At 35.7% G+C, this 17,214-nt stretch overlaps 1 protein-coding gene across 1 annotated transcript in view; it reads left to right on the forward strand.

Annotated features, from left to right (window-relative positions):
- LOC149534201 (uncharacterized) overlaps window positions 1–15,119 on the forward strand; it is a 42,450-nt gene extending 27,331 nt beyond the window's left edge. The window contains exons 4-5 of the mRNA XM_089803135.1: window positions 14,518–14,575; window positions 14,713–15,119. Coding sequence (XP_089659261.1) covers window positions 14,518–14,575; window positions 14,713–14,772 — 118 coding nt within the window. The 3' untranslated portion in view covers window positions 14,773–15,119. The remainder of the gene's footprint in view (window positions 1–14,517; window positions 14,576–14,712) is intronic.
- Window positions 15,120–17,214: the final 2,095 nt, after the last annotated feature.

Here is a 17,214-nt window from a genome sequence, read left to right on the forward strand (position 1 = left end):
CAAGAGGTGGGTAAGCAAATGCCACAAACCCATTGATCTATGCTGAACAATACCTTCACCTAGAGGGGACAAAGGTGCCAACAACCCCCCCCGTCAACATGACCTCGAGGGATTTGAACCCATAAGCCAACTCTCTTATACCACTTGTTTGAATCACTGTTGCCGTTACACCAAAAGCTCGAGTTGTCAGTGAGTGTCAAGCAACCCAAGACAAGGATCCCCGAGAGGTGGTTAAGTACAAGTCACAAATCCATTGGTCCATACTAAATAGTACCTTCACCTAGAGGAGATGGAGGCACCATCCTCCCAACAGTCATTAATGACAAAATTTGTTATGAATATAACACAAACAATACATCCAAGTGCCAACCAAATCTCTATTTATAACAGTCTCACTTAACTAGCTTCGGTATGCCATCCAAAAGAAGTTCGAGACTATGTGGTGCACAACAAGTTCAAAAGGTGTCTTATATATGTCTTGGATTTGTCTTCGAGCACATATGTTGTTGCAATATCAGTTATGATTTGAATCACATTCTTTATGCTCCCTTCAATGATAACTTCCTCCAACACGAGACACAATGTTTGCATTTTGAGTTTGTTAGAGGGGCCGATCGATTTAAAGAAAACTACTGCACAATTTAACGCTACTAAAAAATTGTCAATGGGTAGCTCTTGTTAATGTTTTGGTAGCTTCTACAGATATCATTTATGCACGTGTTGATGTTCTTTTCATTGTTGATATCTCTGTTGCGAACTATCAGGAGCTGCTTGTCATTGGTTATAGGATGACTTGGCTTAATGTTTCCTTTGTATCTGAGGTGGCTTGTTTATGTATCACGTGGATTTGCCGTTCAGCGGTCAACTCTTTAACTAATGAAACAGTGGTCTCTTCCTAGAGCTGTTACAATTGTTGGTTCGTATTTTCCCTCCATATCAAGTATATAATGAGATGGTACTGTAAATAAGATGATTTGGCATCATGGATTGAACTTTTTGAATCATGTCAGTTCATTGTTATGAAGTATGTCAACAGGTATGATATTGATACCGTTAATGAAATGAAGAGTATCGTCAATGCTTGTAACGACTGCTGGCTTGCATTCCATTTTCAAGATCATTTAGTTTGAGTTGAGTCTATATTGTATGAGCCAGAGGTAGAGAATGAAAAATGATTAACATATTGGGGATCGGCTACAGATTTTAGGAGTTGTCTTGGTATATTCTGTGCAGCAGACTAATCTGTCTATTGGTGATACACATTTTATATTGTGTGCATCTGAAGAGTTAACGAGTTTGTTGTTGTTATGTACTCATTCTGTATATGATTGAGTTATATTCTGTAAGATATCTTCTGTGTTAGTCATATCTGGCAGATTAACATGGCTATTGCTTAATCTGTTGTTGCAATAGAAACTTTTGTTGAGCTGCTTCAGCCATTATGATATCTGCATTTTTGTTTCATCCGAATCAAGCATTCTGTGTACAATCAGTTTATGATCATTTAGTGTGTTTAAATCCCAGATCTGTGTGATACATAAGGTCGCTTCTATATTGCTGTGTTTATCATTTTCTTTATGATCATTGTGAGATCTTTCGAGAGGCAGGTCTGATCAGTCTGAGTTAATATTTTTCTCTTTTCAGTGATATAACATCTAGTGTGCTATTATCATGTGAATAGTTTTATACATGTGACCTGTGTGATTCAAAAGGAGATTCTTCCAGATAAGCTTGTGAAGCTTTGTATTGATTCTCTTGTTTTGGAGAAATGGATTCATATTTTGTAGATTGGGATTGTCACCCTCAAGTGGGAGAGTTTTCCGGGATAAGCTTTTGTGTTCTTTGTTCTCTTGTGTTGTGAGTTTCAGTGTTTTAAATTTCTATATATTACGGTTAACAGTTCTTTTTTATGTGTCAACCCATTTGAAGAATATGCAGCCATATCTTTTCCACTGTTGCTTCTGTTCTTCCACCATCAGCCTTACCTGTTTGGTTGTATTCATGAGCAACCAACAAGTCCAAAGTGAAAGTACAGAATTTTAATTTGTAACACAAAAAAGCCTATGTGCGAGATGAATTACTATAAACTTATGAACATAAATTTTGCCTAAAATTCAAAAAAAGGTTCTATTAAATATAAATTAGTATTAATTACCTAATGACCTGTTCAAGCCTTTACGAGAAGGCCCTTTGTAGCTTTTTCTTGGCATTACCAAATTCTCCCATTAAGAACTACACCACACTAAAAGGAATGTTGCTGAAGTATTAAAATATATCACATGCTGTTTTTGTTAGTGTGCAGTGTAACACCGGTGTGGGTGTGCTGCGGGACTGAGTTTTGGGAAAAGGGCCTCAATTTCAAAACGCTAGGGTGGGGGGCTGCATACTTTACATATTTAACCTAAAATGCTAATTATGAAAAGACGTTTCAGTATAACACATCAAATACAATATATTCGAAGTTTTTACATAGCAAAATTTTATAATGAGCAAGAACTATTCAACATAGTAAACTAATCAAATCTGCAGTAAATATTATGTATCATAAAGTCTAAAGATGATCATGATTACAATAACTGAATAATGAGAGTTCCATGGCATGATATAATGAATCATGATGAATATCAAACTCAATGTGAGTACAAACTTAGAACTACAAAGTTCTAGAAATGTAGCAATGTCAAAGTCTAAAATCAGCTACACATCAAAATGACAAAATGTATCAATGGGAGGTTTCTAATGACTATTCATCCCAAATGCCAAAGTCCTCATCACCAGAACTACTGAACTCAATATCCTGGGCCTTCTCATACATCTGTCAAACGAATGCCAAATAGCCCTACATCAGCTTCTGCTGCAACCTCATCCTCGTAATCCTGAGCTGGATACTATGGCTCTACATTCCATTGTGCTGCTGGGCTCTCTTTGTACCCACATGTCTTGCGATCTACGATATGTAAGGCACCATGTACAAAAATTAGCTTCTTCGTTGTCTTAGAGATAAGTTTGTTCCTCTTAAGAGAGTGGATGAAGCTGTATGTAGACCAATTCCTCTTTGAAACGGAGGAACTAGAAACCTGAAATAGCAAGCAAATGGTCATTGTGAGAATTAGAAAATTAGAAAACTTGAATATGCTATAAAGATGCGGAGCTACAAGCCTCTGAAAGGAATCAGGTGGCTAGTGCGGTAATCTTTGCCCTCTATGAGCCATGGCATTTCCACCACAATATGGTATTCTTCTATGCCATAGTTCTAAGATCCATTTTGGCCAAATCTGAGTATCGTGGAACATAATAAGTTTTAACATAATGTCAGTCTCATAAACATATGCAAGAGTAAAATTGATTAATTTAATTTTTTAATTTGTAATGTTACTAATCTCTAGATACTAATAGTAGTGAATATTAAATTAACAATTTGTATTACCAATAAGAGTGGCAAACTATGTCCACTCTGAACGAATCTGGGCAGCAGTCTCATCATCAAACATCTTCCTAGTGCATTGGAAGAATGCTACCTTCACCTCAATATCCTGAATGGCTTAACTCTACCAGGCTTTCAATGAATAGGCAGCCATGTGCAAAGGAGTGTTCAGCTTCTCGCACTTGCGGTGAATGATAGGCTCAATGTGCTTCGTATAGAATGCTAGAGTGGGGTCCCTCTCATGCATAACAACCTTCATCTGGCCAAGTATATAATCAATGCACTCGTAAACCTCTTCAAGCGTAGGTGAATTTCCATCACCATATCCGATGACCTAAAAAATTGGAGAAATAATGGAGACTGTCTTGCATCGGCCAAAAAAATTCACTCTTCACTGATTCCTTCACCCTCTTTCCTTGCTCTGTTTTGGACTCTGCCCATCGATTCCATTATTGTGTCATAACCATAAGTTGTAGTGGCTCCTGCAACTCAAGCATTCGCTCTAAGAAAATGTAATATGAGGCATATCTAGTCTCAATTGGCTTCAAGAACTCCTTCGCGAAGCCCCTGAAGAGTGCATGTGAAGTATGATGATTGCAGACAAACATTTGCACCTCTCTACCATTATTAACCACTTGTCTAATACAGTCGATCTTTCCCATGTGTTCGAGTGCATTATTCATGACATGCACACATGGAGTCCACCAAATATGTCTCTAGGCCGCCTCAATAAGCTTCTTTGCAACTTTGCACACCTGTGCAACATCTGTCACCACTTGGACCACATTTTGTGGTCCAACCTCCTCAATGGCCTCCCTAAGGATGTGAAACTAGAAATCAACGTCTTTACGACGCCTTGAACAGTCAATTTCCTTTAGAAAGTATGGGCCTCAACACATGTGACCATGACGTTGATGGGTGGATGATATCTAATGTCGATACACCCATCCATAATAATGTTGCAACCTTACTCCATCCAACATGCCTTTACCGTCTCCACCAAAACCCCAACCTTCTTATATTGTCTATCCAAGACTGTGGTTCTCAACTTGAGCTCACCAAGTGGCACAAATGATGGTCCTCTGTCCCTTGCCACCCTAGACATCATTTTCTTAGAGTAGGGAGATCGAGTAAACATGTAATGGGATACCATTGGCAAATAAAAACTCACCAATGACATCCTCTAGCTGTTCCTTTACTTGCACATTAAACAAATCAGCAACGGGTTTATTTGTGCCAAAACTTCTTGCCTTCCTTTTCCCCTTGCCGTTGTTTCCTCTTGAACTATGAATGGATGGAGTGGAAGCGTATGTTGAATATGTCCCAGCTCTCTAATGCAAGATATGTGTAGAAGTATCTCGCTACCACTATAACTTCTGAATAGCCTTCATTTGTTGCCTACCAGCCAAAAATCTAGGCTCTGAAACTGTAGTATCATTAGGAACCCCCCACAAATTGTTTATTTTGTTGTTGTATTAAAGATTGTTTTCTACGAATGTAATACTAGTTCCATTGTTATAGATGTATTCCAAATGCAAATTTGAAGACTCAAAAATACATGTCTCTACTGTTAATCATTATTAGATAATAAAAATATATTAACAATAAGATAAATAATCATATATATATATATATATATAATAATAATAATAAATATGTATAATATAATATAATATATTGTAATATATATATATATAAGAATATTTGTCAAAATGATGAATTTAGCATAAAAAATGCATCTCATGATCGAATCAATCCAACTAAAGCTACAGTGTTAACACCCCCTCTAGTGAGGGAGGATTGAACGTTTTATGTTTCCTTACCATAGTGATATTCACTTGATATGTGCACTAACATCATACATGTGATGCCTATCAAGAGAATAAATTATTTGATTTCCAGTACTCTAGGACAACAACTTAATGAAGTTGATCAGATAACAAGTAATCAAAATGTCATGAACTTTATCATGACAAGTATTATGATATCCAACACTTCGAGACAACTTAATGTAGTCTAATCATGATACATTCGTTATCATGACTACCGACACTCCGGGACAACAACTTAATGTAGTCTATCATGATAATAGTTCCAACTATTGATAAGATCATCACCTCTCAATAACTACCCTCCAAATATATATATCAATGAAAGATCGTCACCTTTCATGACATAATCTACTTATGCAAAATAGTAACCACCGTGAACCAGGTCAGATGGTGGAACGAGGACGTTCACTTCAACTTCTCTCACACAGAAGAATGCATTACAAGGAATTTCACTTATAACTTCTCCCTCATAGAGAAGATATCATTTACAAAACAATGATCCTAGGAAGTTAGGTCCTGTAGTTACTCCCTTAGAGGCTTTCTTCAACCAAGGATGCATGTTGGACTCCCTCTCAATTTGATATCGATCTTCCAACTTTTTGGCGATAAGTCGTTACTTCCTAATGATGTACATAGGAGTGGGCCCATCAAAATCATGTAGTCACACACATGTATTTTTAGACTCCCTTTGAGTATCAATATGATCGAGATCATCGAAGGTTGACCGAATCATATCCTCTATTTGCTCCCTCTCTTTCAAGGTTGCCTAAAATGTCAACCTTCCTCTGAATCTCAATTTCCCTCTTTTTTTCTGCAAAAAACATTATCCGAGGAAAAGATCAAGATATATAGCTTGTATAGAAATAAGAATAATAATTCTGCATAATAAGACCATTCCAATAAAATATAGATAAAATATATTTTGAACATATAAGCATATATTCAAACTTCTATATGTATACTTCAATCTATATTTTAACATATTATTTCCTTGTAAAGATCACTTATAATAACCTAAGGTGTTCATGAAAATAATTAATAGTAACACTGAAAATCAAATATACTTGTTATCTATCTATTTTCCTCTTTTTAATATCTTTATCCACATCCATATATATATATATATATATATATATATATATATATTGCTTCAATTTTATTTGCCAATCACTTTGTGGTGGGCCCTTTGCCTTTATTTAAGAGTTAGGGCCAACTCTTCCTTAGTCATAAATTTATTTGCTTTAGTGTTTTCGTCTCTATTACATGGGACTCCCCTTTATTGTTTTTTTTGATCTGGCATTGTCATTTGTGGGCTACTCTATACATGTGACCACTCGTGTATGCCTGATGACCCATACTTCCTTTCCCAGATTGCGCTCAAGGATTGTCCATGTTGATGTCTCAGGTGGGGGTATTCTCTTGTCCATGCTAGTGGCAATCTCCTCAATGACTCATGTGTCCACTTATTACCACTGTCCTCCTTCAGTAGTGGTCCTTAATTGACTGTTACTTGCTCCTCTCATTCTAGATCAACTTTCCACAATGGCGGCACGTGTAAGGCAATTTCAAGCTAATCTAATAAGTTGCAAATAGAGAGTTGGGCGAGAATAACTATAAAAATGATCCCATTCTGCATTTTTACGTGCATATCGAATGCACTCGATCTTTGTATCATTGGCCATGTGTAATGTGATATTCTTGTTTTGAAACTTATGTATCCATGCTTAATATGTGTCAATGAAGTCTTATGCATGATTTATTCTTTGGATAGACTGGATTCTTTACTGCATGAATCAAGCCTTGAGAGTTGTCAGCATTATTACTCCAATGAAACTTATCTGGTAACCATAATACAGCAGTCTCTGTATTCTATGATAACTTTGTATCATATAGTGAACTCTGCTAGTTCCTTCTTATTGATTCCCATTCTCAATTTATACTTTCTTGTATATAGATGATTGTTGGTTGTCATTGATAGCAACATAGCCATAGCAATTTAGCAGATCAAACGGTAACATAAGAGTGTAATGTCCCCTTAATTGATTACTATGTTTTTGCCTTATTTCTTGTAATTTATTGCAATACCTTTGTAGATACTTTGAATATTCTAATGATTCCATGTTTCTTACTTCATAATATTATGGATGTAGACATTACTTTTGACTCTTTGAGATATACACTAATTTGGGGTGCAAGGGTAAAATATCCCTATTATATAATATTAATGCTCTTACTAATAAAGCTCTCAAATATCTCACAAACATTTCCCACTAAACAACTAATTGCTCCTCCAACATTCAATGAATTAGTTATTCCTCTTTGAATATAACAATTCTTGTAGCAAACCATGATAAGTTTTTGAATCCTTTAATTGCTAAGTTTTATAGCGACCTTTTCCCTTCTTTTATATATATTTTCTTATACTAAAAAAATTCTGAAATATAGTTGTCTTGATTTGGTGATTGCTTGTATATTCTCATGCCATGCTACTGCTTGCAGCTATTTCATAATAATAATGTGTTGGCTTGTATATTGCTCATATGTATATATGATTACTGTTATGAGATCAATTTTCTCCTTGCTTTCCTATTCAATATTCCCTTTGGTTTGTAATTTATTCTGCCGCTAACTGGGATTATTATTTCATTCTTGCTATACTGTTTAGTGATTGTATTAAGTGTCAGTTAACTGGATGCTCTCATTGAATCAAAGAATAATTATATTGATCGATGGCAAATAGTGGAAGAGTTATTGCCCTTCCCGATGTCTTCTTTATGACAGTCTGCTCTCATTATTTGTCCCTAATTCGAGTGTTGAACTCATATTCCACCATAAATATCCGTGTTGTGTCTCTCAGTTTCTGCATTTTGCTGACTAGATATTCTCTAGGATTTGATTGGATGATTCTTTTTCTTGAATATTCTATACTGCTAATCCCTTATTCCTTTGGCCACGTTAGAATATTCAAAGCGCTCTCTCTATCTATTTCATTGGTAAATACTAAATTAATATGTCATATCTCTTCTATTCATTCCATGCTCATTGCATACTCCTATGTGTGGCATCGTGGAATTTCTCTTGGACACTAATCTGAAATGACTGTCAATCTCCCTTATTTGTTCAGTGCTGACTGGAATGCCATTTTCCTGCGGTGACTTATAATTGTCTAGAAACTGATATCTCTGTTGTCTATATGTATTCCTCTGATGTCTCTGTTAAATATGTGTGTGACCATCCAATGATGTTCATCTGTACACTGACTCCTTGATCGTTCTTAGTTGATATCTAGTAAGTAGCGAGAGAGTTGCTGACCAATTCAATCCTTCTGATTTGTAACTACCATCGATGCTTTCTCTTCTTCCTCATCATTTTCTTCCTCTGCTTATGTTTTATTCTCTACCTGTGTTATATTCAGCTATCTCTGAAATGATTTTTTCTACCATGCTTTTAATCACTTTCTCACAGTTGCAACCTGACTCTGGTACCATGTTGTTGTATTAAAGATCATTTTCTGCAAATGTAATAACATTTCCATTGTCATAGACGTATTCCAAATGTAGATTTGAAGACTTAAAAATATGAGAGGAGACATGTCTCATGAAGAGAATGTCTCTACGGTAAATCATCATTAGATAATAATAATATATTAACAATAAGATAAATAACCATATATATAATATAATATAATATATATATATTATATATAAGAATATTTGTCTAAATGACAAATTTACCTTCAACAATGTGTCTTATGATCGAATCAATCCGACTAAAGCTACAACCTTAACATATTTCAGTTATGTACTTAACATTTTTAGCATCTGCAAGGAACTTGAAAGGATTCACACCATATCCAATCCAAAAGAGAAGGCACAAATTAACTCTTGTAATGCTGCCATGCCATTCTTGACCACAAAAATTGCATTTTGATTACGTGTATTGCCACTTGAGGCTGTAGGCAGTGACACTCTAAAAGCAAATTGTTTTAGAGGGGATTTGGGATCAAAAGGATCCCTAGCAAATGACACCAAAGTAATCATAGGGGCAATCAATAGAAGCTGGTCCTGCTGCAACATAAGGAGGTTCGGATTCCTCCTGCAGATCATCCTCATGCTCAGGATCATACTTGGATAATTAGCACTTTGACTTTCCTCATGCACATCCATGTCTTCTGCAATTTGACTAGACACCATTAATAGACTGCATTTTACAAAATCATAGATTTCAGCCTGATTAGTAAATTAAAAAAAATTAACCACTTTCAGCGTAGTTTAGAAATTTTAAAAAATATAACTACTTTCAGCCTAGTTTAGAAATTGTCAAATGGCAATAACTTTCAGCATAACGCCATAATCATTTTACCAACAAAAAATGACTTAGTGTTTCACTATTTTCAGCAATGCAATAACCATTATGCATTCAAAATTTGAAATTTCAACAACAAAAAACAGTGCATTCTAAATTTCTAATGACAAATTTGAACATGTAGTTTTTCAAAAAAATTGCAACAAACTAGAATGCAAAACAAAGGTAAACTGTAAAAAAATTAAATGCTACTTTGTGCTCGCTGAAATCACTTGCAAGATTGAATCTTCTTGCTCCTATTCCTCGAAGAGATTTTGCAATCACTTGCAAAATCACTGTTCAAGCTCTCTCAAACACTCTTCTCATTCTTCCAATCTCTTCTTCTCACTTTGGTCTTAGCTGTTGCAAGAATAGAAATGTCAAATGTGAATGCCAAATGAAGTATGAATGGCTTTTGAAGACTTAGAGGGCCCTATATGGGACCCAGGCAGGTTAGGGCTAAGATAGATACAAAAAAACCAAAAAAAAAATCTTTCTTTATTTTTTTAAAAACTTTTTCTGCCCCCACAGCCGACCTCACCCTGTCATGTCCTGGGTGCAGTCAAGAGATGCATGGGCTGTCCCCATGTACCATCCTCGTGCACCCAGCACTGTAAGGGGATAGGGACGGGTCCAATTGTGGTGGTGGCAGTGCTCAGGTGCATTGAATACCTGTACCGGAGGCGTCCCAACACTCTGTATAGAGGGGTTTAGGGCCGGGTGTGCGTCCCCATGTTACACTGTTAGTGTGTGCACTCTACTCCGTTATGTAGCTTCCAATGTTGGTTATGCTCTAGGCCTACTTCTGGGAACCAAAAAATTATGTATGTAGCTTCCAATGTTGGTTATGCTCTAGGCCTCTGCTCCATGCTTCTGGGAACTAAAAAATTATGTGGTGTGTCTAGCTATATGTAATAGCACTCTATTGGAGGTAGATGAAATGGGAACCGATTTGTTTTAGTTGTGTGGACCATGAAGAGAGCCCAGTATGCCTTGACCTGCCTCATCTTCATCTGATTCTGGTTGCACCCGAGAATCATGACCATTAGCTATGGACGTTTCTATGACTGCCCTTGTCTTCTCCTTTTGCAGTGTTTTCTTTTTTGCTGATTTGTTTCAGATGGGTGGACCACGAAGAGAGCTCACTATGCCTTGACCTGCCTCATCGTCATCTGATTCTGGTTGCACTTGAGAACCATGACCATTAGATATGGATGTTTCTATGACTGCCTTCTCCTTCGCAATCTTTTATTTTTTGCCAATGCAAGTGAGATATTAATTTCTTTTCTCCTCTCTAGTGGTGTTAGAAAAGGGTTTTAACATCAAGATTAGTAATTAATGCAAGATGGTATTTGAGGTGATTTATGCATCTCATGCAAACAATTGTTGCAGGTATCAATCCTTGTGAGACATTTTTGATCAGGGTCTCTAGCTTTAGTAGGACACGTGCCTGTACTTGGCGGTGGCATTGTTGGGTGGTTGCCTAAGATTGAAGCTTGCCATTATATGATGTATTTAATGCATGGTAACGAGAATCGGAATCGGCACGGCCGAAGCAAATCGTGAATTGGGGGTTAATTGCCGGTGAATCGGCAAATTTGAAAAAACCCTTTAAATGTAGAGATTTTAACAATTTAAGACTTATTTCATGCACCTTTTATTGAATATAACTTAAACACACTATAACATCATCAAATAGAAGTTGAAACTTAACATATATAAACATGGAAGTTTGTGTTTACCACATGGGGTAAAGAGTTTTTATAAGACAGCGTCACATCCAACACCTACTCCAAGTGCTTCAAAGCATATCACCCCTCTCGAAAGGCTTGCTTTGTTGTTCTCTCCACCACAGACACTCCATGCCTGCAATAGCTTCAGGTCTCATCAACTGGTCAGACTTCCCACGACTGATAACTGCAGCGACTGGGGTTCTAGGGGGCAACGCCCCAAGCGGGGTCGAGGGGCAGCGCCTCCGCCACCAAGACCAAATTAACACTCTGAAACCCACACAAAATTACATGGAACACAGTGTTTTTGTGATTTTCTTTTGATCCCACACTTTTTCTGGGAACTGCTGATGTTTTACTACCTGATTATGTCTTTCCCTTCCCTTGGGCATCCGTTATGCATTCTAAACATTTTTTATTTGTTGTCCGTTTTTTATTTTTTATTTTTTTAATAACCTATGATTCTTCTTTTCTCTTCTCCTCTCTTCTAGTCATGCTTAACAATTAGAAGGACCTTTAGGGTTATAACAAAGAGGAAAGGTAAAAAGGAAAGCAAAAAACACAAGTGATTTTATTATTATTTCCAACTAAACATGCTTGCTGCTGCCAGCCGATTTTTGACAATTTCTGATGGCGATTCAGGCGATTTTTTGAGTGAATCGCCGATACATGCTATTCACCCGATGAAATCGCCGATCACGATTTCCGACACCAAAAAAATTGGCGTGCATGAATCTGATCGCTGAATCGGCGATTCACGCGATTGCAGCGCGATTCTTGTTACTATGACTTAATGTAAACATACAAAGTCAAAGCACACCATTTTAATCTTTTAATTAAAAAAAGTTAATCTAAACTCAACATAAATTAATACAAATTAGTTTACATTTGTAAAAAGTTTAATATAATCTATAAGACTTCAAACATTTTATTTCAAAAAGAATGTTAAAATAAAGTTGTGTAGACAAATAACAGTGAATTTAGAAAAAGATATACAAAAATTGCTGAGCCCATTTAATCAGGATTTGATACAATGAACCCTTAGTAAAAATTTAATATAATCTAAAAATTCTAAATATTTTATTTCAAAAAAACGTTAAAATTAAAACAAAACAGTTGTATATGCAGAAACAGAGAATCAGTAAAGAAATCAGAAAGCATCACTGGGAACTGGTAATGAATCCATTTTTGTTAAAATTGAAATGCAAAAATACTAAGTTTTAGCCTATGATCATTTTTTCAAGTCCATGTTAAAATTTGTAGCGAAAATGAACTCAAATCGCTGGAAAAAAACAAAAAACAAAAAAAGCAATTTATTGACTTGTGCTTCAAATTTGCCTTCAACATTTGCCAGAAATTCCTTTTAAATGTTCTCTTTGAGATTTGAAAGCATTGTGATGGCAGTTTTCAAAGTGGAAGGGTTATTGGTAATGGTTTCTGGATTAGATTGTGTCGAGTTTTTTACCATCAACCTTTCAAATCACAGTACGTGTTGACTTTGTTTTGCAGCTCTTGCTCTCTCATCCTGATGATGAATCATGTAGTGTGTTTCGAAACATTGATGGCAAAAAATTCAACACAATCTAATGCAGAAATCATTACCAATAATTTTAATGGATTGTGGAAATCTGAGCTCTCTGAAAGTGGGAGGATCATTGGAGGTTTTGCAGAGCCGATTTGCCCTTTTCAATCACTTTTGTGTGTTTTTGGTCTGTTTTGAACCATTGCACTTTTTGTCTGCCAGCAGCATGTTTTAAGCATGGATGCACTGACTTTTTGGTGAGTGAAATCTGCGAGTATTTCAGGCGATTACTCGTTTTGTGTTTGACTTGACCCATTGACTCTGTCATCTGTGATATAAACATTGAGTTTTATAATTTAGAAAATGCTGCTTGCTCAAATCTAAACAGTATAAATGTGAGTTTTCTATCGGATATATGGGGTCTTTAACACTTTAAATTGCATCTGATTATTTGGTATTTGCTATTCTGTGAGCTTGTGTTTTCAGATTTTAACTTAGTTTCATAAGTTGGATCAATTAATTATTTTCATTTGTCATAAGTGATTTAGATGCAAATAGACAGGTGATGCACCATGCTGACAGTTCTTAAAATTTGTTTCAGTTTTGTTCCCCATCCCATTGTTGCCAACATCCAGTGTGCATTTTGTTTGGGTAAACTGTAAGAGCCTATTGTTTTTACAATGATTTCTTGTGGGGTGAAATTTGACAACATTCTCACTAAGCAAGAACTTTCCTTTGACGATATTTTTAGGAACATCACTTTAAGCACCATTAAATTGATACGGGCATTTTACTGCAAGGAACAGAATTGAACAAATTGTGAATGGGGATCTGGCATGTCTTGGTTATTTTGGTTGTATCGTAAAATATATATTTTAAACTTGGAATGAATAAATCATGACTATTTGGGAACAAAATCCAGAGCAAGAATGCTAGTCTAATATGCACACATTTTTGAGGTTTTTCCAGTGTTTCCCTCAGCTTCCAAGATGGAATATTGTTTTAGGGATGGCTAAAATTTTCCCAGATTTTGGAGATGTTAGGCTTAGTGGATGGTTATTAAAGTAACTTAAACAAACTTAAAGCAGATAAAACTTAAAAAAGCTTAACAGTGTGCTGAATTTGCAATGTCAATTTTTCTCCACTAGTATTTTAGGGGCTTTAAGCATTATTTTACCTTAGAATAATTTTTTGTGCACCAAAGGAAGTAGGCTACTCAGTCTTGAGTCTTGACTAATTAGGAGAACCTCTTGAAGTTGGGACATCTTATGACGTCAGGATGCTATTTGAAATCCTGTGGATGTGTCACCGTGGAGGATTTTGTGTTTTTCTATTGCTTTTAGAGAATTTGATGTTATTGACAAGGCAGCTGGTTTAATTGTTCCTTGTACCCTGTGTCTGCCATGCACTTTTCTTTCCGGTAGTTTGGAGATTTACAGTCAACAAGTTTGTTATTAACTTATTTATTTTATTGCAAACATATTCCAATAGAGGTTTTGGTTTAATAAATGACTGAACTATTCAGTTGGATCTGTCATATTGTTCATTGTCAAGGAAAAATCAAATACCACGCTCATTTATGTTGTGTCAGTTGGATCAATGATTATAATTTAAAAAAAAAAATCCCCTGGGAACTTGAGGATTAAAGATATTTGGTTTCTGTAGGTGGGCAGGCATTCACCATAAAACACAGAAAAGAGGAGGATCCACTAACTATGGCTATGTAAGAATTGTTTGTACCATTCTGACACCTACAGTTATCTTTTGTTTCGAGTTCAGTTTTACTATTATTCTGTTGATAAGAATGTTAGCTATTTTCAAATTAGAAACAATGACAGCTTGGATTTTCTGTTTTGGCAGCCAGATGAAACATATTTTGATCGAGTGAAGGCAGAACTAGCAAATGTTAATGTTATGTGATCTGCTAAATTCATGACTCCAAAAGTATGAATATTGTTAACCTTCTGCTATTTGCAGTCGGAACTTGTTTTTTCTGTGATAAAAGAATGTGCTTTCCTGTATAAAATTTACTATGGAGTTACAAAATATTAAAATAGTTGGTCAAGAATGAGTCAGAGGTTAGAACCATCAATATTGTATGAGTCAATGAAAAAATATACCATTGTTTTGTCGAATAGTGACAATTTCTATTACAGCTATAGATATGGTAGACTGAAAACTTAAAAGGGCTACAGTTACTTAATACATTCAGCATATCAAATGTTCATAAAATTACCTTGACTCTCAATATAATTTTTTGTTGATCATACATGTATATAAACTATTGGGTAAATGTATGTTTGAATGTTCTATGGTTAATGTAGAATTCTGTTCCTCTGTAAGATATAGATTGTATTTGAATCTATTCTTTGAATAGTCACTTTTATCTAGAGGGCAAAAGACTTAGAATCATGGATTGTGTTATCACCTTGTAATACTATATAAGCTTGCATTCAGCGTATTTAAGTGTTCATAAAATTATCTTGCCGTTTAATATAATCTTTTGTTGATCCTATATCGATATAGGGAGTGGTTAAATGTATGATTCAATATTCTATGTTAAGTGTATATGTTCATCATGGTGATTATGGGAGATTTGGAATATATAACCATTTATGTATGCCATTGCCGAGGCATGATTCAATGATTTGTACGAGGCTTCCACATGAGACACCCCTTAATTAAGCCGCGCGTTTCATTTAAATTGTGTACATATGGAACTCATCTTGTAGAAGCTTCATACATCATTTTTTTAAAAACTCTGCCTCCTCTGAAGTAACACATATACCCTCAACATTAGGTCCATTGGTGTTGTACCAATAACATTGCAGCATGAATATAATAAATTAGACAGCACGAAGGCAAAATCGTAGGTATTGAAGTTCTGAATACATGTGGGGCCCCTTCCATGGAAGCTTCATGTTTTATCTAATTGTGCCTGGAGTACACATATATCTTCAACATTAGGCCTTTTGAAATTGCACCAAATACCTTACAGCTCAAATATAGCAACTTAGACTAAAGTGAGGCAAAAATTTTAGGCATTAAAGTCAAGAGGGCAAGATCTGCTAATGTAGCTCTAAGCGTCATAGTGTGTAAGAACCTCCAACATCCTTTCCCGAATGCAATCAACAATACGAGTATTAACTAAATTAGCAAGGCTGATGAAATTAAAACTTAGACTAAAGTGAGGCAAAAATTTTAGGCATTAAAGTCAAGAGGGCAAGATCTGCTAATGTAGCTCTAAGCGTCATAGCGTGTAAGAACCTCCAACATCCTTTCCCGAATGCAATCAACAATACGAGTATTAACTAAATTAGCAAGGCTGATGAAATTAAAACACGATTTGGTCATTGCTTAAGTAATCATTGTCATGATTGGCGTATTGAATGGTGGAAGATAAAGTTAGTAAGCGACTAGCAACCGACATAGAAGAAAGGGAAGGCAACATGCACATAGCGACTCAACTTTTGCCATCGGACTTCTACTCAAAAAATTCAAGGGGATTCTTTTTCATTTTTATTATTGAAAATAAAGGGAAAGGAGGAGGACAAATGTAGGGTGCATAGGGACCTAGTGGCTATCCAGCGACGAAAACGGTTTTTTCTATATAGCTTTTTAAAGTTTTGAAAAATAAACTATCTTCTCCCTTCGTATGCTAAACATTTTTTGTGCCTGCATAGCGTTTGCCGCATAGGGATAGTAGGAGATCGAGAGGATGGAAAGGACAAGGCAATATTGGGTTTTAACACTTTGTTTTGATACGATATGTAAGCAACCTCCATAATATTAAAATATCAACATACAGAAAGAGTGGTGATATAGTGGTAGGAGATATAGGATAGGTAAACGAATGGAACTAGAGCAACAAAAGGTTGAGATTGAGACAAAAATGTTTGCAGATGCAATAGATACATAGAATATCTTACCACATCTCGTGTATGAAGCTTACTCTTGATTAAGTGCACCATGCAATTGAAGTTATGTAAAAGAACTAGACTGATGTTTGTATATGCAATAGATACATAGACTGTCTAACCACGTCCTGTGTATGAAGCTTACTCTTGATTGTCTGCATCATGCAATTGAAGTTATGCCAAAGAACTAGAATGCCTAACTTTGTGAAATAGAACTGTATCTTTGGTATCGCTTTTTAACTCAATTTGCCAATACATAGCTCTATATGGATGATAGAGGGGTACAAGGTTCTGTGTAATCATCCTCAATATGAGTTGTTGAAGGTGTTTTGATGAGTATGCGATAATGAAAATGATTATTGATTAGGGACATCTCTAAAATCCTAATACTTCACAAAAGATGTTTGAAATTGAGAGTTGATATGTAATTCTTGATAAGAATTGA

The sequence above is a fragment of the Cupressus sempervirens genome, chromosome 10, assembly GCF_028749045.1.
Source record: "Cupressus sempervirens isolate cs-2001-9-10 chromosome 10, ASM2874904v1, whole genome shotgun sequence".
Lineage (NCBI taxonomy): Eukaryota > Viridiplantae > Streptophyta > Pinopsida > Cupressales > Cupressaceae > Cupressus > Cupressus sempervirens.